At 44.6% G+C, this 25,789-nt stretch overlaps 1 protein-coding gene across 8 annotated transcripts in view; it reads right to left on the bottom strand.

The window, feature by feature from the left end:
- Positions 1-25,789, bottom strand: part of CCNY (cyclin Y) — a 310,137-nt gene that overhangs the window by 140,379 nt on the left and 143,969 nt on the right. For 2 of the 8 annotated variants that reach the window (XM_009214281.4, XM_009214282.3), the window contains one exon: positions 19,428-19,492. The exons of the other annotated variants lie outside the window; for them this stretch is intronic. In XM_009214281.4, the coding sequence (XP_009212545.1) occupies positions 19,428-19,461 (34 nt within the window). In that variant the 5' untranslated portion in view covers positions 19,462-19,492. The remainder of the gene's footprint in view (positions 1-19,427; positions 19,493-25,789) is intronic. 8 annotated transcript variants of the gene reach the window in all.

Consider the following 25,789-nt stretch of genomic DNA (forward strand, 5'->3'; position numbering starts at 1 on the left):
GAAGGTAACAAAAGGGCCCTGAAACCAGGAATGAATTTAACGAAGAAATTCCCTCTCCTTTTATACTTGGCCTAGAAAGGTGATCCAGGAAGAACACCTGAGTGGGCTTCCCCAGAAACGGCCTGTTCAACCTGTGTGGCCGTCCTCAGCCCGGTCCTTTGAACCTCATCCTATACCCAAAATCCTGCCCCAAAGCCGAGCCAGCACTGGCACAGGGGCACACAGCCTGACTTCAAACAGGCCTATCCACTCGGCTGGCTGTGTGACTAACGAATAAAAGCTAAGTATGCAAATTTACACTTGGCCATGACTCGCTCAAAATTGGCTTAAAACACTGCAGGGTATGATTCTGAATTACTAAACAATACATTTTTCACTTCAGACAGCCAAACACAGAGTTCAAATAAGATTTTGAAATTAGAATTCAGACTCATTGCCATCTAGGCTGTGAATTAACAGTTAAAAATTAGTCTCCGTTCACATTCAGCTTAGGTTTGATGAGCAAAACTACCAAAAGAAAGCATTTGCAGTTTAAAAACATATTTACTTTTTAAAAGTTTACTTCATATTCAGTTCCTTTTTTTTAGGTGAGAGTCTGATTTTGTTTTCCAGTGAGATTCTGGAGTGAGACTGCAACTTCCTCATGAGATGGTCATTGGGAACTGGGTAAGGTGATCCTAGATCCCACACTGCACTCTCCAGAATCCCCATCAGGTGCTGAGTTGCAAAACAAACATGTTCATCTCGAACTGAAGATATGCAGAAAGAATAGTTGTAAAGTCACTGAAAAGCTACCTATGCCAAGTGAGAAACCCCAAAATATCACAGCAGCTTCACATTTTCATGAGAAACAAGAGGGCACGAGTGAGGGAGACCCAGGAAAATCCAAGTGGGCCTGGTTTCTACAGCTCGTTGTTTTTAGGGCCACTGGGGTCAGATCCCACTCCACCTCCACTGCTCACCAAAGCAAACAACAACTTTACCAAACATTCCTCTTGCCACAGAGCAATACGTGATTCATTCAGCATCACTATATCCTCCTACAACAAACAAAGGGTACGCCATGATGCAGCTATCTTTAGGAAATTAGCAGCTTAACGAAAACTTCCTAAACTTATATACATGATGATTCGTCCACTATTTTATCTATAAAAGATAGTCACAGGAAAAATCAGGCAAGCACAGACATAGGACCTAAATTAAGAACAATAGAAAATTAAGAAGAGGAGTCAGCAAGGCTTTTCATGTAGAGAAAAATAAAACTAGATAAGAAGGAAACCATTTGCAAGACCAAATGGCACCATTTATTTTGAACTGTGCTTTAAAAAAAAAAAAAATCACAGCCATATCTATTTCTTCTTTTAATTATAAAGTTTGCCTAGAAATTAGTTATCTGTCAACCTATTTCCTAATTTCAGCAGTCACAATGCTGTATGAATGACCTAAAAGTATCAAAACCTGAAGTATTATATATACACACACATACACATACACAGACATACACGTACACATATATTTATGTAAATGTATATAAAGCAAGAGAGACATGAGATAAAGCAGTTAAAATCAATCTGTAGGACTAATTGAGTTGTATATCAAATGAGTTTTGAATTATCTCCAAATTATCTATCCAATAACTTCCTCGAACCTATAACTTAGCACCTTAAAAATCCGCCAAATTGCTTCTAAAAAAAAAAAGGAACAGTTTAATGCAACCCAGTCCTTCCCTCATAGTCCATGGCCACCACCCTAGCACACACTCTGGGTCACACCTGGATTACTTTTTCTCCCGTCAGCCTTCCTGCCACCTTTCTTTCTACCTTAGATCCAACCTGTGCCATTCTGCCAGGGTTGCAATACCTCTAAAACACTTCCTTCATAACATTTCCTTGCTTAAAATTTTTAATGCTCAAAGGATAAGTCCAAATTCCTTCACACCATATCACATTAGAGATGCTTCACAATAAACTTCAGCCTACTTTTCAATTAACTGTTCTTCAAGAATTCCCAAATAATAGTAATACAATGGAACACTCACAGTATGTCAAAATGGTATCCTAACTACTTCACATGCATTAATTCACAAGGACATTAGGACATAAATACTATTATATCCCACCCGGGCGCGGTGGCTCACATCTGTAATCCCAGCACTTTGCGAGGCTGAGGCGAGTGGATCATGAGGTCAGGAACTCGAGACCAGCCTGGCCAACATGGTGAAATCTCATATCTACTAAAAATACAAAAATTAGCTGGGGGTGGTGGCGTGTGCCTATAATCCCAGCTACTCGGGAGGCTGAGGCACAAGAATCGCTTGAACCCAGGAGGCGGAGGTTGCAGTGAGCAGAGAGCATCACTGCACTCCAGCCTGGTGACAGAGAGATCAAAAAAAAAAAAAAAAACACTATTATATCCCCATTCTACAGATGAAGAAACTGAGCACAGCAGAGTGAAAGAACCGCCTACATCACATCTCACATGAGCAAGCAACAGGGCCAGGGTTCACACCAGGCATTCTGACTCCAGAGCCTCACTGGGAATTGCTAGGCTGTACTCGCTCTACCTCCACTGTCCCCACATACGACTCCCACATTTGAACACCAGCGGCATATTCTCAGTTACTGCTTACCCCATCTGTCATCATTGTTATGGGTGACCACAACCACACCACCCGAATGCACAGAAGAGGGCCTGCGGACAAGAGGCCCCATATTTAATTCTGTCCATAGGACATGGCTCCCAATGCTTCACAGACAAAAACTGACTGCCCAATTTCTCTGTAGGATCAAGCAAGGGCATGTTTTTTTCTATCTTGTTCTCTCCATCTTCCCTCCTGGTAGAAAAGTTTTGCAGCACAGACACAGGTTTCCTTGAGAAAATGCGGTGATCAAGCTGGGGGTGGGGGTTTCCCAGCCTTTTCATTCCTCCAGCCCTGGCTACAGGCAGACACAGTTACATATTTGGTGAACAAGCTCATTAAACACTCCATCCAGGCCACTGAAGAAAATTTCCTACTTCCCTGCTCCCTGCTGTTGATATTCACAAGCCCTGATATAAAAGAGAGCATTTAGACAGTTCTGTTACATAAACTCTCAGCCCTTCACTAAAATCGAAGCTAAATGATTCAGTTTCTACTTTGCGGCATAAACCCCATTTTATACTCAACAGTCTTATCCTCAAGCTTTACTGATGATTTTTCCTAAAGGAGACATATTCCAAAAGGCCTGGGCTTAGAGCTTTTTTAGACTTACTGGAAATGGTACCAGCTGAATGTCACACAGCATCTTGCTGAAGGCTTTTGGAAACAGCTGATGAAAAAAAGAGAACAGATTGCTGGAGAGGTGAACTATTCCTGGTAGCTTCCTCTTCACTCTCCCAATTCTGTCAACCCAGAGACAGGATTAGAGACCCCTAAAAATGTAGTGAAATCTCTTACAATTATCTGGAGCATAGCAGATTTGGCTCTGATAGATGGTTTGTTCATTATTATTAGAATATAAGTTAAAAGAAATGAATGCCATTTGAAGATGCAGGTCTGATTCCATTTATGTAGCCAACAGATACATGAAAAAATGCTCATCATCAGTGGCCATCAGAGAAATGCAAATCAAAACCACAGTGAGATACCATCTCACACCAGTTAGAATGGCAATCATTAAAAAGTCAGGAAACAGCCGGTGCTGGAGAGGATGTGGAGAAACAGGAACACTTTTATACTGTTGGTGGGACTGTAAACTAGTTCAACCATTGTGGAAGATAGTGTGGCGATTTCTCAAGGATCTAGAACTAGAAATACCATTTGACTCAGCCATCCCATTACTGGGTATATATCCAAAGGATTATAAATCATGCTGCTATAAAGACACATGCACATGTATGTTTATTGTGGCACTATTCACAATAGCAAAGACTTAGAACCAATCCAAATGTCCATCAACGATAGATTGGCTTAAGAAACTGCGGCACATATGCACCATGGAATACTATGCACCCATAAAAAAGGATGAGTTCATGTCCTGTGTAGGGACATGGATGAAGCTGGAAACCATTATTCTCAGCAAACTATCACAAGAAAAAACCAAACACCACATGTTCTCACTCATAGGTGGGAATTGAACAATGAGAACACTTGGACACAGGAAGGGGAACATCACACACACACACCGGGGCCTATTGTGGGGTGGGGGGAGGGGGGAGGGATAGCATTAGGAGATATACCTAATGTAAATGACGAGTTAATGGGCGCAACACACCAACATGGCACATGTATACATATGTAACAAACCTGCACATTGTGCACATGTACCCTAGAACTTAAAGTATTAAAAAAAAAAAAGATGCAGGTCTGATTCCTTAAAACACCTAAAATAAACCACAAACGGCAAACACCCTAGAATTAAAACTACATGACCAAAAGCTCTACAAAGCATCTAGTGACTAAAGCACCTCTCAAGGAGTTTTGTTTTAACCTCTCCCTTTATTAAAACAAAGAAAAACATGCTCAAACATTTTAGCTAAAACTGACCACCATCAACTTCTCTTTCCCTCATAGATAAAACCATGAATGTAACAATCATTTCAGATTTTTAACAGTCCTATCAGTGACCCCATTTTACAGATGGTGACATAAAGGCAGAAAAGTTAAATGATTTGCTCAAAGTCACATGGTAAGTGGTGGATCAAGAGCTCAGACTCAGATGCCAGAGCCCCTGCTCTGGGCCGCTCTGCTCCACAGCTAATGGGATCAGCTTGTCCTCTTACTCCCTGAAAGGGACTGTGGAACGAAAACACCTCTTTGCAATCCACAAAGAGGACTGATTTTAAATACTTCCTTGACAGAAAAGCTGTCCTGAGAGTCAAAGCAAAGACTGGCATTCCATGTGCTTCCTGGCATTTCCTGGTCATCCTTGCAATCAGCTAGGGCCACAATGGAAATTAAGAAGTGACGTGTCTCACTTCCACAGAAAGGCAGTAAGTATGCCTCTCCCGACTCTCTGTTCCTGCTGAAGAAGGTGGCCACGGGATGGAGGAGGGTTAATCTGCATGGTTTTGTTTAAGCAAGAAATACACTTTCGTTGTTTGATGGGTTATGAAGGCTAGTATTAATAACCCTCGACTTCAGTTTCTTTCCTGCTATACTCAGGCTGGGCTTTCTCTTCCCTGGTTTCCTCTAGTCTAGAATTTAGTCCTGCTGCCACCTGTCTGAAGAGTTGATTTTGCTCCCACAGGCCAGCAACAGTCACAGCTGGAGTGATCTCCAGGGCAACAGGGCCACGAAAGCAGGTGGTCCGCGGCCCTCCTTCCAACTGGGCCCCATTCCAACCGTCTGTTAAAGGCTGCTCATGTTCAGAACCAGACAGCAACAACCAAATAAATCATGCCACATTGTTTCATATAATAAAAAAGCCCAGAAGGAAACAGGGAATCTTTTGTTCTGTGGTATCTTCACCACCATTTGCTCAATTAAGTCCAATTTTGAAATTTAAGAGATAACTAGGTAATTACATGTCACGGTGCTTCCCCAAACTCATGACTTATTTTATGACCCTTTCCAAAATTACATTCTAATTTCTCCCCAATCAAAAAGATTCCCCATCTTATTTTATTATTTTTAAAAGACAGTATCCCACTATATTGCCCAGGCTGGTCTCAAACTCCTGGGCACAAAGAATCCTCCCATTTCAACCTCCCGAAGTGCTGGGATTACAGGCATGAGCCACCATTAATGGTCCTCCATTTTAAATAAAGAGTGCTGCATACCTGGCTAAACCCCCATCTGCAGAAATCCACCAATGTCAGCATCATCAAAGTAAATGGTAGGTAGCCAAGGAGAGAAGTAACACCCTATAAGGCTACACACACACACACACACACACACACGAGTGCCACAAGTTTCCAGGTCAGGTCACACGGTACTGAACAGCACCCCATGGGTACCAATGTCATAACCTGCCAAAAATGCCAGTTTTCTTCTTTGATCTTCCTTAAACATCAGCTGCCAAAAACATTGTATAAAGTTGCTCTTTCAGGAAGAATGGGGAAAAAAGAGCAACTATTTCTTCCTGACATCCAATATACCAATTCTACGTGAAGAAAAGATGCCTTTTAAAGAATCATTGGTTTTTATCTATGAAACTCTCTGTCTTGATCTGTGTAGTCAGAGCAGGCACTGCCACCTGCTTGGCCCACAGGATGGCTGAGCCCACGTGTGAAAGGTACAGCAGGAGGGAGCTGGCCTACAGTGATCTGGAAGTAAGCAGCCCGATTCCTCAGTGGGGTCACACATTCCCAATCTCCCCCAAACCTCAGCCTGACCCAGGCTTCTCAGGATGCAACAGAAGCTGGGAAACACGTCAGCACCTCTGACTTCTCGGCTCACATCCTTTCTTGTCTCCTGCCAAGAGCAGAGGAGACAGATGTGAGCAACAAACACATTCCCAAGCAGTTTCCCCTGCAGCTGAGGAAAGGAGCCCAAAACTAATCCTATCATTACCCAGGCTAAAAGCCCTTCTGCCCTCAGGACCCAGCTCCATCTCCTCTGAGAGTCCACAAAGACCTATCTGCCTTCAGGAAAGGGTTTCCATCTTCTCAAGGCCCAAAAAGGCTTTCTGCCCTGAGGATCGGGCTCCAGCTCCTCTGAGGGCCAACAAAGCCCTTCTACCCTCAGAGCTAGCAAGCTACTCCAAATACTGGTAATTTGTTACACTGCATTTGTGATGTACCCTGCTTCCAACCAGACTGTTACCCTAAACCCTTTTTATGTGTGAAAATTCTGGAGCTACCACTTCAAAGACCAGTTCACATCTCACCTTCACTGTGAAAATCTCATCTGAATCACTCCCTTCCACCATGGCCCCCAATTTGCTGAAGTCATGCTGCAAAAGTCTCATGATTACAAGATGTACCACGGAGTCCTACTCTGCGGCAGGTAGGTCTAAGGTTCTCACCCACCCAGTGATTCCCGCCTCCTGGTATTCATGCTCTTATGTAATCCCCTTTCCTAGGTGCGAGTGGGGCCTGTGACTTGCTCATAATCAACAGAATAGGGCACAGGTGATGTCACCTCTGTGCTAAGGCAGCATGATACAATGACTTCCCTCTTGCAAGCTGTCTCTCTCTGGCTGGCTTCAATGAAGTAGTAGCTCTCATGGTGGAAAAACCCACAGGACATGGAACTTGGGGCAGCCTCCAGCCAGGAGCCAGCAAGGAACTGTGGCCCTCAGCCCCGTAACTTGAAAGAAGTGGAATCCTTCCAACACCCAGGTTCTGCAAGGGAACTTGGAAGGGGATCTTCCCCAGGCAAGTCTTCAGATGAGACCCTAGCCATGGCAGTACCTTGACTGCAGCCTCATCAGAGACTAGGAAGCACAGGACCCAGCCAAGCCATGTTCCGACTCATGCCCCACAGAAACTGTGACAGAGTCAATGTGAGTTGTCTTAAGCTGCCAAGCTTCTGGTAATTTGTTACACAGCAAGGAAACTAACACAGGAAAAAAATAGGCCTATTTTTTTAGCCTAGAAAACCTTGGGCAAAAAAACAGATCTTTATTTGCAAATCCACATTCTGACAGCAGCTCAACCGCAGAGGGGAACCAGTGAAGTCCAGGTCAGCCTCCGTGGCTCTGCTTCTCCTCCCTTTGTGAAGTGGGGCGAAAGCTACGTGCCTGCTGCATGTCAGAACTCCTCTTTCTCTCCCTCACTTCTCAGTCAAGTTCTGAAAAGTCGAGTCTCCAAGTCTCTACCGCGTTTCCCGCTTGAGTGCCACTGGAGCCTTTTTCTTCAACTCCTGACATTCCCATAGCCATGGTGCTGGGTCCTGAGCTTGCCTGTCCTGCAGTTAGTGACAGCCACTCTCTCCTGCTGAACGCTCTCCTCCACACAGGACATCACCTTCCCTGGTTGCCCTCTCGCTGTGAGAATATCCCCTCCAAATCTTCAAAAAGCTTCCTCCCCTGGCCATTCCTACACTGTGTGTCCCATAGCTTCTGTCCCAGGCACTTCCAAGTTTTACACAGTCTCACTGTGCAATTTCACCCATTCTAATGATAAAGCTCAAATATACATTTTTAGGTCAGAATCACATATATCCAATGACTCATTGCATATCTTCACCTCAGTGTCTCACAGTCACCTCAAACTCTAAACATGACAAAACACATCAGCTTCCCTTTCGCTATTTTTGCTCTCTGTCTACTGTATTCCTAGCAGTGGTGATTTCAGTCACCAATATCCACTGACTCACCACCCAAGTCACCCCACATTCCTTCCCCTTTAAACTCCCCATATCCAACCACCCCTTAAATATGTCTGGAATCTGTCCCACCTTTTCCTACCTTCCTTCAGACCTTCACCACTTCCCTCCTGCGACTCATCTCCCTGATTCTAGTCTTAGCTTCTTCTAATCTAGCTCCCAAGTGTCCCATGAAAATGTCATTAAAATTACCTCTTGGTGTCTTCCTTTTTGGTTCCTTCCTTCTTATCCCTCCAATACAATACCAAAAGACTAAACCCACCATTCATTCACCAGGCACTGTTCTGGACACTGGAGATACAGCAGCAAGCAAAACATGGCCTCCAGGAAGCAGTCCACTGTTTCCAGCCTCCAGTTGCAATTATGCCATCCCTGGCCCACAGCCTGATCCCCATCCTCTTGCCCACCGCAAAAATTCTTTGTTTTGTTTTTTTTTGTTTGTTTTTTTTTTTGAGACAGAGTCTCGCTCTGTCACCCAGGCTGGAGTGCAGTGGCGTGATCTCGGCTCACCGCAACCTCTGCCTCCTGGGTTCAAGCAATTCTCCTGCCAGGGACTACAGGCCCACGCTGCCACACCCAGCTAATTTTTTGTTGTTGTTGTATTTTAGTAAGAGACAGGGTTTCACCATGTTGCCTAGGCTGGTCTCGAACTTCTGAGCTCAGGCAATCCACCCACCTTGGCCTCCCAAAGTGCTGGGATTATAGGCATGAGCCACAGCACCCAGCTGCAAATTCTTAATTAAATCCTCAACACCTAGGCTGGATGTCCCCCCTCCTCTGAGAACACTGACCTCATACTTCCCCGCCACCAGCTCTTCCCACCCTCTTCTCTGCAGCCTCTGTAGTTGGGAATGCTGTGATTCTTCTATCTGTCAAGTTGTATAGCAATTTATTTGATTATATCTCCCTCTGTCCTTCTATACTGAGTTCCTCCAGGGTTTCTATTGATCTCTGAATCCTACATGCCTTAGCACAATGCCTAATTTTTTGTAGGTAATCAATAAATGTTAAGGTAACTGAATCTTCCATCTGCTGTAGATTGGATTACTGTTTCCAACTGCCCACTCCCTCCCTGAAACGAAGTTACAACTTCCCCCTCTGCCCCACAGTCACAGGCTGACCTTGGCACCCTCAGCCAATTAGATGGACGCAAACATGGCATCTTCCCCACCTTGCACTCCAGCCCTTTCCCATGAGAACAGCATGTCTCAGACCCAGATAGGAGCTGCTCCTTTGGTCTGGGTCCTGAAGGAAGACACTTGGAACCAAGCACAGCCCTGCAGAGCCACAGTTCACCTGCAACCTTCCCATGATATGAGCAAGAAATTAAGGCTTGTTAGGGAAAGCCAGTGAGACAGTGGTGGTGTTATCACAGCAAATCCATCCCGGATTTAAACACCTTGGTCTCTTCCTTCAAGATGCTATCAAATTTTGTCAAAATCTTCAAATGTGGTGCTAGAACTGCACTAAATACAACAGATATGGCCTGACCATGGAAGAAATCTCTCAGTAGAACATAAAACTTGTCTTGGGTTTCCCAGGTAGGTGTGAGAAACAGGTTGTCAGATGGAAGAGATATAGTCCACCTTAAGGTTATCTCAAACAATACTGAGGTCAATCCAAATTCCTAGGCCTTTATCCCAGAAGGTATTGTAGAGCCTCCTGTAACTAACTGCAGTCATTTTATATGTATCACTGCTAAATCTTTTTTTTTTTTTTTTTTTGTGACAGTCTTGCTCTGTCGCCCAGGCAGTGGCTTGATTTTAGCTCACTGAAACCTCCGCCTCCTGGGTTCAAGCAATTCTCCTCCCTCAAGAGAATCTCCAAGTAGCTGGGATCACAGGCACACGCCACTATGCCTGGCTAATGTTTCTATTTTTAGTAGAGATGGGATTTCACCATGTTGGCCAGGCTCGTCTCGAACTCCTGACCTCAGGTTATCCTCCCTTGGCCTTCCAAAGTGCTGGGATTACATGTGTGAGCCACCGCACCCGGCCTATCACTGCTAAATCTAACATACCAAGATCATTTAAACCCTCAACCATTCAACATTAATAGCTAGAATCTTTCAGTGTTTCAGATTTGAGAAACACACCTTTTTGTCATCTGAGTCCCTGATGAAATTACTTAACAGATGAGGGTCAAGACCAGAGTATTCTGACAAAATACTAAAGACATCTGTCCAAGTTAAAATAATGACAACAAAGTTGCACACTGTTTAACCAGTCAAAAGCCCTCGCCCTCCACACACCACCATTAATATTCCCAACCAATTTCTCAGTATTCTCCAAAAGTTACAAGTCTTCCCCAAATCCAACAACACTAAGCATACTAGCAATAGTTCTCTAGACCAGCGACATCAGCGTCACCTGGAATTCTAGAAATGCAAATTCCCGCCCTACTCCAGACCTACTGTCTCAAAACCCAGCCCTCCAGTGATACAGATGCAGCTGCGGTTTGATAAGCAGAGCTCTGGTGCACTTGCCTGTCCTTGGAACAACCCTCTCAAAACTGAAGGTGGTATGCTTGCACTGATTTCTTCTTCTTGAACTTAAGCTTGCTTTTAGTTAGCTCTTCTTTGTTTTCCAAATGTCCAAAACTATTTAATCAACCTTTCTATCACCTTTGCCTGGAAGCAAAGTTAAGCTCACCAATCCACAGTGCACACAAACTCTTTCCTCCCTTTTTGGAAAATTAGGACCCTATTTGCCTTACCTTGTGACATTTTTTTCCCAGTGTTAACAATTTCTTAACATTTTTATCTGCAGTGTTTCCGTGATTACATGTTCTCTTAGCGTCTGGCACATCATAATTTTTAAAAGAAAAAAATCTCTTGGAAATTTCTCTCCTTATCTAGGTTTCATGCTGGCATGCCAACAGAGCAGGCGCTGGGAAGAAAGTTGGAGAAAACCAAACTGTTCAGTTGATATCCTCTTCCACTTATTGATCATTTCTCTTTCTTGGTCCTGTTTGAAATGTAAAACTCTTTTTCCTCTTTTGTTTTGTCTTCAGCATTTGTGTACAGCTCAGCTTATTCCAAGCTTTGACACTGTTCAAAGTCCGTACTTACCATGTGTCTGTCTCTGGTTCCCTCCTCCTAGGTGACAGGACAAGGTTGATATTTTTCCTTCCTTTGCTTTTCTGTACCATCTAAGTTGTATGGAACAATCACATGGCTGGTGCAGTGGCTCACGCTTATATTCCCAGCACTTTGGCAGGCTGAGGTGGGAGGATCACTGGAGCCCAGAAGTTCAAGATCAACCTGGGCAACACAGCAAGACCCTGCCTCTACAAAAAATAAATAAGCCAGACATAGCTTATAACACATGTCTGTGGTCCCAGCTACTCAAGCGGGGAGGATTGCTTGAGCCTAGGAGTTCACGGCTGCCGTGAGCTGTGATCATGCTACTGCACTCCAGCCTGGGCAACAATGCAAGACTCTGTCTCAACAAAACAAAACAAAACAATCACAGATTACTTTTTCACATACGGGCAGGAAATCTTTACATTTTTATTTATTTTTATTTTAATGCAAGCTCTTTGGAGTATTTCCTATACTGTCTTTCACACTTGGGAATTATCCGTAAATCATGGTTTAAATTAAGTTTTTTTTTAAATTTTAGAACTTCATTTTTCTTTTCCCTCTCTGTTCCTCAGCCTCTCATCACTATGGCCAGGCCTCCAGAGAGCAGGTCACCAGTCTTTTTTCTGTTCACAGCTGTTATTTCCCAGCTGCCTACAGTCACTTCACAATGACTCACACTTCTTGGAGTATTGGCCCTAACACAGATGCCCAGACAGCAGCTGCAGTGGCAGCATACCCTCACCACAGCCAGCACCCACGCCGAACTTAGTGTGGGAGACTCTCCCAGGAAGAGGATCTGAAAAAAGGCAGCGAAGGCTTTTAAGCTGTAACTGTTCTGACCTGGGCACACCCCAGCAAGCTCACTGGCATGCAACTTGATTCCAGTGGGATGACAGTCACAGATACGAGACCTGCCTGGCAAGAGGCAGCTGGCGAGGTAGCTGGCCACACTGTACCAGAGTCCCCAGCTTGGATTAGGATCAGGAGCTTGACAACTCCTGGTTGCAATACACAGTCTAACAGTCATTGGAGGAAAAAAGGTCTCCTTAATGTACTTCATTTCTTTGCCCAGTAACAAGCTATTACATAGGGTAAATCTGATTTCTGCTTTCATCTCTGCACTGGGTCAAGGCAAAATAACTTTTTTTCTTCATAACTAGAATTAAAAAAAAAAAAAGAGTTGAGCAGGGTAATGGAAGGAAAGAACAAAGTGGAGGCATTTATGATGAAATAATACAGTTTGTCTACTTGAATCCATTTCTAGTTTAAACCTCTGCTTACCCCAGCATCAACATTCTCCAGTAAAGCTAGAAATTTTTTTGTTCATTTTCTCTTCTGATAAATTTCCCTCAACCCATCATACTACTATTGCTAACTTTGAGCAAAAAAAAAAAAAAAACTTCCAGAGGGAGAAAAGAAGATGCCTTCGCTTGTACCTCCTAAGAAGAAAAAAAGAAAAGAAAATTTCTTTGGGAAATTTAGAATTGATCTCTTTCCTGGCAAAACAAATTTTTGTTACGGCTATTTAAGAAGGAAACTGGCAGATAATCAGAACTGGACTGCAAAGTGCTCTGTGATCCTCTTGCAGATTCCAGGGTTTCAGTATCACCTCCAGCCATGCTGATTTAACCAGAGAGACAGACAGCACTATCACAAAAGAGCACACCTGCAGCTTCCTTTCCCGGTAAGGAAATGGTCCTCTACACAGTCCTCTGCACTCATCTCTGCCCCTCAGCTCCCTATTCTATTCTTATTAAACCTGAGAAGGAACTATCACAAGGGCAGGTAGAGTCCAACAATTCTAAGCACACAGAGTTCAGTATAAAATTCTACAAAAAACAGGAACTGCTGATGCTCGACACAGCTGAAACCAGCTGCCACCTGGTTCGGGGCTGGCCAGTTGCTGGGCCTCCACCCTAGGTGCTGCTGCACGCCCTTCAGAGCACAGTTACTTCAGTAAACTATTCCACAAAGTGTGCATTTGAGAAAGTCTCTTCTCTACTACCTTCTATTTCTCTCAAAAAAAAAAAAAAGTGTACATTAAGATAACAGTTCAATGCCATGGTGTGTTTACTACTAAAAAACACACAATAGTCTGGAAAGTCATGCTAGAGTTTCCACAGCAACTGCACCATGGCTCAACTTGTAACAGCAACCATTCCATTCCAAAATGCTTTAAGAGACTCTAGAAAAGAGAGAGAGAAGTCAAGTTACAATCCTGGGGGAGGAGAAAACACGCCCTTGTTTTCAGGTACTTGAATTCTCCCCATCAAAAATACTGTGTAAGTACATACTGCACCATTAATAAATATTCCTGCTCCTAATTATCTAACGAACAGTAGATAACTCTGGAAACAGCCACTGATAATTCTTTTAGTTGGGAGGTTGGAGAAGATGTTGGTCAGAAAAAACTATTAATATTTTAAAACAGAAATATGCTTTCACAACAAAGCATATTCTTAACCAAGCATAAAAGGTTACTTCGGGTAATCCAATCAAGTCAGCAATTACAAGGCTCCATTCCCCGAAGTGAAGCATCTTTGAACTGGCTAATTCAAAGAGACCAACCTAAATGCCCCACGCATTCATTCCCAAGGTGAGGGGAGGGAGAAGACAGGGAGGGATCTGTGCAACTTCCCCTGCAAGAAGGGAAACAACCCCACCCCACCAGCCCTGCCACCCCCTGCACTGTGCTAGGAAGATTCTAAACAGAATGCCTTTTCATCAAAGCACTAGAAAGCGTTTTTAGTATTTCAGAAAGTCCAAAAGAATTCCTCTATAAAACTGCCTACATCAACTAGATAGTGCTGGAAGAAAATCCAAATATAAAGAACAGCTATCCACAGGGCTAAAATCAGGCAGGGGAGATCTGGGGTGGGAAGCAGACAGATGTCAGAAGGGACCCATGGCATGTCCCTTCTCTGAGACTCCAGCTCTACATATTTTCTGAGTCCCCATGTAAACTGGAGAACACACCCAGCCTTCCATGTCAACAGAACTTTATCTCTACTAGCCATGTATCTTATTCTAAAAACAAAATCACCAGTTCGGAGGTTAATCCTGTGTTCAGCCAGAACATCTCCAATTTACAGGAAGAAGTCTTCTCAGGGTTCTCCATACAACAGTCAGAATTTTCTCCCCCACATGGCACTGAAGGGAGCATATTACTGGGATCTGCTAAGGGGGAGTCCAGTTATGTATTTCCCTATCAGTACTCAGCACAGAAAAATAAAAGATCCATTGCCGAAGAGAAATAATCCCTTTTCTTTTATGTTTATTTTTGTAGAGACAGAGTCTCGTTATGTTGCCTAGGCTGGTCTTGAACTCCTGGCATCAAGCAAACCTCCCACCTTGGCCTCCCAAGTGCTGGGATTAACAGCGTGAAACACCACACCCATCCTGCTCCTTTTCAATTGAGGAAAACAGAATAGTCTGTGCCTCCCTTCAGACCTTGAATTCAACAGCGTGTGTCCTGCGTCGGCCACCTGGCAGGCAGGCTGGTCTGCAGGTCATGTCACCTCCTCACCACTTCACACACTAGTACCCAAATTCTGTGGTGGAGTAAAAAGACTTTCAGAAAAGTAGAGGAGACACCCAAGACACCAGTCCCCGAGAAGGAATCTCAAACATGGATAAGCATCCTGGCCATGCAGAAGGACCCCTGGGCAGTTAAGCCAAGAGTTAGCAGCCAGACATGCAGTCCACAGCCTCCACAGCCCAGCAGGGAGCTATGACCTCACCATGCTCAAGAGGGACATCCAAAATGCCACCCTCACTTTCAAGCTGCCTTTAGTTGTCTTACTGCCAAGCACACATGGTTAAAAAGCAGGAACTTTATAAAATGTGGAAAGAAACCATATGAGAAACCCAGTCAGCTCACGCTTTCAATTCAGTTGGATTCTCAAAGTTCATTTGTACAACATTTGCTTGGAACTTAAAATGCATTTCTGCAGCGAGTTTGCTAGAAGCCTACGCTATGAGGGACTGACATACCAAGCTGAAAGGCCAGGAACGCAAGCACAGCATATGTCTGATTCTTCGCAGGGGCAGCTCTGTCAGGCAAGGCAGGTCTTATCCCTTCCCAGGCCCCACCAGGTCTCAGGTTAAATCCCCTCTCAGAATAGCTTGGAAATATCTTACCCTCACAAACGTGGTCTGGTTAAACTAAATAAAAATTGAGCATATTTTCAGTGATTTTAAAGGAAGAAACATATAAGGGTATTTTATCTGCAAATTTACTTGGTCACTTTCCGATTTTTTGTTTTGCTTTTAGACAAAAACTATTGTGCATTTTGTAAAACGCAAGGAAAGCACCACTTCAAGAGCAGTTAGCAAAACTTACAGCCTTAGGAGTTTGAATTACACAATGACATCTAGAGAACCATATAGAAAAAGATTTCAACCACCGGGAACTTAGCAATGCCCTAATCACACACAGCTGTTGGTCCCAGCAGTCAAAACACAGGAACTGGATTAGTCAGACACATAAATGACCCCAAGTAGTGACCAAATCATGGGGCTCCATGGCCACAACAAAAGGACCCAAGAGGATTAGCACAGGTTGCAGTTCCAAATCTCCGCCATGCAAAAGGACACATGCAGGTTACTTCCGAGGAACACAACCTGTATCTATATCATGTCCACCAAGGACCTTGCTGGCTTTTGAGCCACTTCTACGTCTCTGGCAAAATGCATCAGTCCTCTGAGAGGATCACAATCACATCCATCCCTATACTCACTGCAGAGAACAGAGGGCCAGCTCTGCCCATAGCCGGGGCCCTAGGATCCAGGAGGTGGCTCTCATGCAGCAGAGGGGACCTCCACTGGCTTCCCAGTCATGCTCCTTGATCACGTGGCTTTGCTCTCAGCCTCCACAGACCCCAGGAAGCCCGGCTACTATCCTCCCTGCTGCCTCTAACCATGCCCACTCCACATGGATGAGGGTGTTTCTCCTCCAGCAAAGCTCAGAGAACAGAGTCTCGTCTCACTGCACCTCTCCTTCCCTTGGCCCTGGAAGCAAGCACATCACCAGAAGAGGAAGTCCTGCCTATACTGCGCCATCACTCCTCTGGGAATCCTCACTCAAGGTTAGCAACTGGCAGTTTAAGGTCTTCTCTTTAATCCACCTAAGGATCAAAATGAAAAACTAGAAGGTTGGCAGAGGGAAAGGACACACATGCCTCCAGGCAGGAGGGATGCAACAGCCCACACACACCTGGGGCCATTTCTGATGGAGTTCCCTAATTCTGGAATCTGCTGGGATGGTTCAGACATAACTCAAGCACTGCCAGCACTGCCACTCCTGGCCCAAGTTCTCAGTCTTTGGTCCCAGGGACAGGGTTCATTTGGTGCCCTGCATACAAGGCTGACCTGACCCTAGAAGAAGTGTTACTCCCTCCCACCACCAATGTTGTGTCTCTCCCCTACCTCCTAGAACTCCTCCTCCCCAGTCCAGGGCCAAAGAGGGAAATGGTGCCCCCATCAGTGACTAATTCTGCCCTCCAAAGTATCTGAGTACCTCTAAGGTAGGGTCTGTGACAAGCTACCTCCCAGAGACAAGAGGGGAAAGAAGCAAGAGCTAGCTCCTTAGGATCCCAAAAGTACAATATTTGCTCCTGAATAATTATAAAGGTTAGGGAACTTAGTAGAAGGATTTCAGGCACTGTGCTAAAAATAATGACGTGGGGTAAGTAGGTTTGAAGGGAGGAACCACTAGAGACACCACTGCTGTCTGCACAGGGCCGCCTACTAGAACAACTTCCTGGACACTTGCATTTTATTTCCACATTTCCTCTGAATACAAAGGTTTCCTACTAGCTCCAAGTTTGTTTTATGTGTGTGTTCTGCACAAAAGTCCATGCAGCAGTGGCAGAGGGACCCCAGCCCTGGGAAGAAGATGGCCATGTGGTAAAGTGTAGGGTCCAAGGGGCACCTGGAGCTGCCAAGTGAGCAGTGCTAAGAATCTGCTCCCTCTGAGCCAGACCCCAGAATTGTGACAGACAGAAAAATTGATCTGACTGCAGTACTTTGAATTTTCCTTACCCAACTGGAGGTGAGATTATAACCGTTTGTAATTGGAATCCTAGAAACCCAGAGCTTAGAGGAATCCTGCAAGCCAGACAAGGCTGCCTGAACAGTCTGGGGCCTCCGGATCCTGCCTTGGGAACTTCACGGGGAGAGCAGGAAGAGGACTGCAGGGGCACTGGGACACAGCACCCAGCAACTCAAGCACCTCCAGCAACTGCTCCCACGCTGCAAGGTAGGAGTGCCCGGCCCAGCAGGAATCCTTTTTTCTCATGGGAAGTGTCCCTGAGGCCTAGGTGAAACTGTCTGGACCTCCTCACCAGCCCCTGGGGCATGGCTGGAGCGCTGTCTCCCCACCATGGCCCTGCCAGATGCAAGAACCCACAACAGAGAAATGGTTCATTTCAGAGTCTGCGAGAACATTGGGGCACCCTGGCCCATTAACGGTACCAGAAAGGTGGTATAACATTCAATTACGGAGGGCCAAGAAGGAGGGCTCATTCTGCAATTTGCAGATACTAAGGCTGGCTGCCCACCACTCCACCTTCTTGCGGCACCTGCCTCTTACAACTCAGCAATGGGGTGGGGAGCAGAGCAAATGGGGAGGTGAAACTCCAGTTGGCCTGTCTGGTGAATGCTTTGGGAAGGTGTGAGAATGAAATGACCTGTTGAGAGAAAGCTTTTAAAATAATTATAGCTTTCCATACTCCAGGCTCTCTCCACTAGTTTCTGAACTGTGATCCCCCGATCCTATCACCATGAGTATAAAGAACCGAGGCCAATTTTCACAAACAACCTTCACTGCTTCACACACTACATATCAAGTACGTGCTATGTGCAAAACGCCATGCTGGAGATGAGAGGATGAAAGAGCCAGTCAGGATCCCAGCCCTCTGGAGCCCACCATTCACAGAGGCAAACAGAGGAAGCCACTATAGCACAACACAGTAACACGCACACTGAGACAGACCCAAAGTCTCTCTCGGGGGCCCTATGCACCCCACAACACCCACACACTGGGCCAGCTGGGGGTGCTGCAAAACCTCCGCAAAGGGTGAGTGCTGCCCCCATCCCTAGGAGCTAATGGAGAGGCCCAGCCCTAAACCCAGCCTCAGAGATGCACCCAGAACAGCTGAAGGTGAGGGTTTGTCCTTTCAACTGAAAAAAGACAATGCACAGGACCTAAAAGTAACACACAACCAGGCGCTGACAGCGTCTCTCTCTGACCAACTTCAGTCGGACCGCTCTTAAGGCTCTTCCAAAATGGACCACCTTTGGTCTTCCATATCCTTCTTTGCATCGCCTGACTTTGGCAGGAGCCCTGGTAAGTCAGTTTAGCTGAATTGCCCCCTCCTCAACATCTGATCACCGTTGATATGTGATGTGTCCCTCGTCCTCCACTGTACCCCAAAACCCCCCAGGTGGTGTCTGATTCTCCTGGCTTGCCCTCAGCAAGAATCCTCACTGGGTCAATGAAGCTAGAATCCTGCTGACCCCTGAGGTTTCCTCCAGTAATTTCCATACAATGACCCTCGCACTGCTCCTTGGCTCGGAATTCCCAGTGGCCCATGCTGCACTTGGCACTGAGCCTGGTTTCATTCTGGGATCTCTCCTCTCCTATTGCAATAGTTTTCCTGAGTAAAATCCATTTTCACCACCTTAACTACTATTCAGCTCTGGTTTTTTTCTCTAACAATGCAACAACACATAGCTTTTCCTCAGGAAGCCAGTACTATTACCCATCACTTTCTGGTAAAAACTTTTTAACTGTTAGGAGACCGGGTAATGGGACCACAGGGAGAAGACTGAGACAGTCAACTGTCTGAGTCACCTTTAAGGGAGCACACTACACAGCAAAGTGAGGAGGATAAAATAGAACTATTACTTTATTAAAGCAAACAAGGCTGCTACATAATACTTCTAGTTTTCTTCAACTCCCAATTTTTAATTCCTATTGGGGCTGGGAGGGAGGGAAGAACATGTGGAGAATAAATGTGAAGTTTCCAAAGAGAAGCCCTCAGTGAGTTTTACAATACTCGCATTTAATTTTCCAAGGCACAGACTCACAGTGTTCAGAAGGTGAGGGCCCGTGATGAAACATTTTCTCCTCTGCTTTCAGCCACTGGGGTTACCTAAACAGGAGAATATGGTGTGGTCACCAAGGCCCTTCAAAACAGAGGCTAAGTAAGGAATGAAAAACATGCCCTAAAAACAAAACAAACAAAAATCTTGAACTAAAAGGCACAAGAGGTCAGAGATACTTTAAATATTAACAAGTGTCTATGCGACAGCGTACCAAAAGACCGGTCTGGCTGAAAACCAACTCAGTGTGAAAGCCATGAAGTGCCACACTGTCCCCCTGACCGATCCAAACAATGCCCTGAAGCCATGTGACCCATACACTTCAACTTCATATGGGATCTTAAGCAAATCAACCTAACCCCCCTTATCCCCATCATGAGTCTTTTAAACAAATGTGAGTTACTCAAGTCTGCAATCAAATGAACGCTTTTATTAAACAATTTAAATCACAATTACTAGGCTTTTCACAGTGTGAAATTCTTTTAAAGAAAAATGCACATGTTAATTGAATCAAGGCAGTTTGGGCAGTTCTTGTATTTCAGCATTTTCACTATTAACCTATGCTTATAAGTTATCTCCACCAGGCTTCTCAAAGTGCAGGCAATTAACTAAAGCTTTAAATTAGGAGCGGAGAAATCAGAAAACAGCCAGATGGTCTCTATGAGGTAGACTTGGGGATTACCACAGCCATAAGGCCATTTCTAGCCACAGCTCCACACCTCTTGGAGAAGGCTGTTTCCCAGCAGGAAACCGGAGGGGAAACAAGAGTTGCACAAAGCACTGGAGAGTGAACTGAACCAAACACTGGCAAAGAAAGGCTCAACTCACTCCTGCTGTCCAGTCACATCCCTGTCTCTGGACAAACTGCATTCTTTTTTGCTGTTATTTCATTTTCTTTTTTCTTTTATACAGATTGAAAGCCTAGATTTGTAAACCTTTTTGTTTTTCTTAGACAGGGTCTCGCTATATTGCCAGGCTGGTCTCAAACTCCTGGCTCCAAGCAATCCTCTGGAGTAGCTAGAACTACAGGTGCGTGCCACCGTGCCCACACACTGCTTTCTTTAACAGTCCACACACTGCCATCTGCCCTTTCCCTCCTGATGATACTCATCCAATGATGCCTTTGCCATGCACTAAAAGGCTGGAGAAAATGGCCTGGAAACCTACTGAATGCAAACAAGCTCTAAAGCCACAGCTCACCTAGTGAGCTGCCTCTTCACAGAGAATGGCTGGAAGCCAGGGAAGGGAAAAGATGTAAGAAAAACACAAGGGAGGCAAAACGAGCTGCATGAGGCCTTCAGGTCAACACCAGCCTTTACACAAAATCTCCAGGAGCAACCTGTGAGTAAGGCAGGTGTCCCTACAACAGGGTGGAAGGGAAAGTGGAAGGTGAATTTAAAAAGGAAACGCAGGGGTACTAAACGCCACCAATTTGCACTGGTTCACAAACATGCCTTCCCAAATAGTAACCAGGCCACGATTTCTGAGTCAATAAAAGACACAGGACACCACTCAGGACACCACTCAGGACAATGACAACAAAAAGCCCAGGGCAGCAAGGTTTGAGAAAACACTGCTATTTGATTGCCTCATCTTTCCTCCACAAGTCAATTCAATTCATCATATACTTACAGGAGCATCTCTTTACTAGATCTGTGTAAAAGAAAAAATTACTCTGGCACTTATTAAAATGGTGAGGAAGACTTTCCCAGGACTACTGTGATAGATGCTAAGACTATCCTAATAGGAGAAGGAGACCGAGCTCAACTCAGAAAACACAAAGCAACTGGGGACTCAGCACCAATGCACAGAGTGAGCGGGGTCAGTGGATGGAAAATAACTCACAGGAGACAGCAAAGGGAGGGGGATTCTTGCTGAAGGCAGGCCAGGGGAGGAGAGCTCAAGAGTGGGAGGTTGTAGTTAAACTGACTTAGCAAAGCTGTGCAGGCTGAAGACAGGACCCAAGAAAAAGGCCTGGTCAAAAAGAGGACTCGAAGGAGCCTGAGTACCATCTGGTCAAGGAGATGGTCGTTGTCATCTAGGCTAGGCTCTGTAATGGCCACAACTAAAGTCCTCCTGGCCGCTCCTTCTCAAACCTTCCTACTGGTCCTGTCACCTGGTCATGTCACTTCTCCACTCCCAACTCTGCTGTGACAGAGTTGCCGTACAGCTCTGAGGGCTGGCCTGGCATTGGAGGCCCAGCTCCCCAGCCGACCATCTCCTCTGCTTTCAGCCAGTGGGGTCACCTAACCACATCTCACACTTCACTTCCCCACCACTAGAATGTTCTCAGTGCCATCTGGCCATCTGTCAAAATCCTTACTCCCTTCAAGATCTGGTTCTAATTCCAATGCCTCCGAAGCTTTCTCAGATACCCCAGCAGGACTAGACCTCCTCATCCTCAATGAGTCCACGGGACATTCTCTCTGTACCAGTAACTAGATTATTTTTTTAATAGCATTTAGTCCTATTTGAACTATGAGCTCCTGAAGGACAGGAAACCTGGTCTGGGTCCCTCTACATCCTTCACAACACCCAGAACAGTGCCTTCCTCTGGTCTTTATGTTCTCAACTTCATGGAGGACATTCTTTCCTCCTTTGCCATAAAAATCAAAATCTCTTTCAAATGAGGTAATACAACACCACAGACTTAAAACTAATAGTTTTTAATCTATTAAGTATGAAATGGATGATTCCCACTATATTTACGCAGCAGGAAAGAAATATAAAAAGAGTTCCTATCTTGAAAGATCTTGTAGTTACATATCTTCTAAATTTTCTACAATAAACATATATTTCTTTTACAAACATGTGTTCCTTTTATAATGACATAAAATGTCATTTTGAAAACATTTTAATGGAACAAATAATAAGTGTTATAGGAATTTAGAGAAGGCTGTGGTTCCTGTGACTAGGAACACGCAATGAGACAGTCATGGGAGAAGTGAGGCCAGCACTAGTCAGGCCATGAAGGCTGGCGGATAAAAACAGAAGGAAGAGGGAACAAGAGGAGGACTGGTAGCAGGGGTGGAAGTAGAAGGGGGACAACAGGAAGACGGAGGAGGGGGCAGAGAGAAGAATCACAAAGCGACAGTTATGGCTACCATTGACTGAGAACCTGCCTGATCCCAGGCTCCTCCCAAGCATGAGCTCATCTATCTTTGCCACCATCCAGTAAGGCAAGTACTATCATTCCCATGTTAAAGATGAGAAAACTAAAAACTAGGGTAATGTTAAATATGGTGAACCCCAAGTTTCTCTTCAAAGAATCAGTATGTCAGTAGGTTCAGCTCTCTTATTCTTTGATTCTCCATTTTAAAGTTTAACTTCCTGGTTCTCATTGCCCACTTGCTTCTAGTTTCAGTAAACAACTTTCCCACCAGTCCTAATCAGTAGTTCACATCTGTTCCCCTGGTCATCTGCTCCATCCTAATTCCGGTTATCCACTTTGACCTGAGTCACCCTTGGTCACCTGCTCTGACGTAAGTCACCTTTAGTTACCTGTTCCTAACTGTTCTTCCCACCAAACTACTCACCCTGCCACTCTGGCTCATACCCCTGATCTCTTTAAAATAGCCAATCAGAATTAGCTTAGACTGTGCAGTCCAACCCTAGCCAATAGGGGAACAACACAGTAGCAGGGGCTACCTGCAACAGGAATAAGAATCCCTGCCCCTCCCCTGCTCAGGTGTGCTCTCGCCATTGTTCCATCTGCAACGAGCACCCTTTCTGCAGAAAGTAAAAATTGCCTTGCTGAGAGAATTAAATTTATGTTCGAGTGCTATTTCTTTGTGGCACTGGGGAACAAGCATTTCTAACAGTAACTTGCTCAAAGTCACACACCTCATCCATCTAGTAAGTGATGGAATCTGTGCTCTTTCTACTTTAAGACTATTTCAACTGAATTCTGTGTTCCCAGAGGGATTCCTGTATACTTGGCCTCAGGCCCCAGCTCAGCAGGGCCCTGGGTTCCCACTCATCTTCAACCTCAGCAGTTCCACTTTAATTCATGTTATGCATCTTATTTACATGTCATTAAAAATAATAATAATAATAATACAGGAGTTCCGTGACTCCCAAAACTAAACAACAGTTTGAAAACCACCGCCCTATGCCATATTGCCAACTACAAAGGCATCTTTGGCAGCGGGTGTGCCGAGCTGGGACTGAGGGAGGAAGAGGCCTGCCCTGCACATAGGCTGGGAAGCAGAGGGAAATGAGACTGCAACTCTAAGGCCCAGAAAGTTCCGAGACACTGAAGTAAGGGAGAGGTAAAGGAGCGCTTTTATCAGATGACAACTGTCAGTCATTGGTTCACACCAAAACCAAATCTGTAAGCACATCCTCAAAGCAGCCAGTATTTAAATAAAAAGTTAAGAAAATCTGTTGTTTTTTTTAGGGTTAGCTTTGATATACAAAATTTCAAATACTAAAATAAACACAACAGATAAACAGCTCTATTTTAAAACCACCTGAATGTGTGCCAATCTTGCAGAAGAACATGGGTTTCCTCAGTATCCTGATCCTGGGGGGGAAATACCGTCTGCTGGCACACCAGGCATCCTGGGCAACTATTTTGGGGTGTTTTGCCATCCTAGGTTTGCTTCCTACTAATTAATCATTGCAAGGCATTCAGACAAGGTCAAAATTAATTGAATTTATTTCAAAATTATAGAATTTATCTATACTCAGCCACAAGTGCATGGTTTTCAAATTATGCTACCGTGCTGATTTAATTTGTATGCTATATTTTGTGCAAACATAATCTGATAGTTCTCACATTTTGAGAGTATAATCCTTAAAATCAAGCCAATGAATGCTTGGTAGGAGATCTTCCTCATTTTCCATTAAGTAAACACTGAGCTGATTTATGACTAAGTGATACTCTGTTTAGCAGACAGCAGTCTTCAGATAATAATTCACTTTGTTCATTTTGTTCTATGCTCATGACCAGTATCAGACGATGCCTTTATGAGAGAAGGCGACAACACCACATTCTTATTGCATACCCAAGTTTTCTTCCAAGCATGAAGATTTGAGCTTGGCATTTCACAGTTTTATGGAAGTCAAGATAAAAGGGTTTTTGAGTTCTCACTACTTTAAGAGTCACAATTCTCAGCCAGGTATGGTGGCTCATGCTTGTAATCCCAGCACTTTGGGAGGCCAAGGTGGGCGGATCATGAGGTCAGGGTTCAAGACCAGCCTTGCCAACACAGTAAAACTCTGTCTCTACTAAAAATACAAAAATTAGCTGGGCATGGTAGCAGGCGCCTGTAATCCCAGCTACTTGGGAGGCTGAGGCAGAAGAATCACTTGAACCCAGAAGGCGGAGGTTGCAGCGAGCTGAGATCATGCCACTGCACTCCAGCCTGGCGACACAGCTAGACTCCATCTCAAAAAAAAAAAAAAAAAAGCACAGTTCTCTGTTTCTTAGTTTGTTCATATGTAAAATCAGGGAGTTGAAAGAGTTCCCTTTAGCTCAGCAAACACTTACTAAGCACCATTATATGTACACCAGGGGCTGTGGTAATGCCAGGATTCAAATACGAAACAAACAGTGCCTGACCTTGAGAAGTCTGTAAAATGTAGTAGCAGTAGTAGTAGCAGCAGCAGCAGTAGTAGTAGCAGCAGCAGCAGTAGTAGTAGCAGCAGCAGCAGTAAAATATATATAAACAGACAACTTCTAATATAACCTGATACAGATGAGGGTTCTAAGGAAACACAGAAAAAGCCTATGGTAGGCAGAATAATGCCCCCAAAGATGTACACCTCCTAATCCTCGGAACCTGCAACCTTACATGGCAAAGGGGAATTAAGGCTGCAGATGGAATTAAAGTTGCTAATCCACTGACTTTAAAACGGATGTTCCTGGGATTATCTGGGTAAGCCTAAAGTAATCTCCCTCAAAGGGGAAGAAGAAGGCAGAAGATAAAGAGATGTGCTGACAGAAGTATACTCCAGACATGCGAGGCCACTGGCTTTGGAAACAGAGGCGGCCGTAAGTCAAGGAACATAGGCAACCTCTAGACACTAGAAAAGGCAAGGAAACAGATTTTCCCTGAGAGCCTCCAGAGGACCGCAGTGCTGCCAGCCCTTTGATTTTAGCCTAGTGATACCCAGGTCAGACTTCTAAACTAGAGAAGTGTAAGATAACACATTTGTATTGTTTTAAGCCAGAAAATGTATAGTAATTTGCTGTGGCAGCAACAGAAAATGAACACAGAGCCTTTCCGTTGGAAAATGCAATTATTTATATGTCAAAAGAGAATACTCATTCCTACCAATGCTTCCATCAGCCACACCCAACAAGGAGAGGAAGCTCATTAAACCTAAAGCTTGGTGCAAAA

Source organism: Papio anubis, chromosome 11 (genome assembly GCF_008728515.1).
Source record: "Papio anubis isolate 15944 chromosome 11, Panubis1.0, whole genome shotgun sequence".
Taxonomy (NCBI): Eukaryota; Metazoa; Chordata; class Mammalia; order Primates; family Cercopithecidae; genus Papio; species Papio anubis.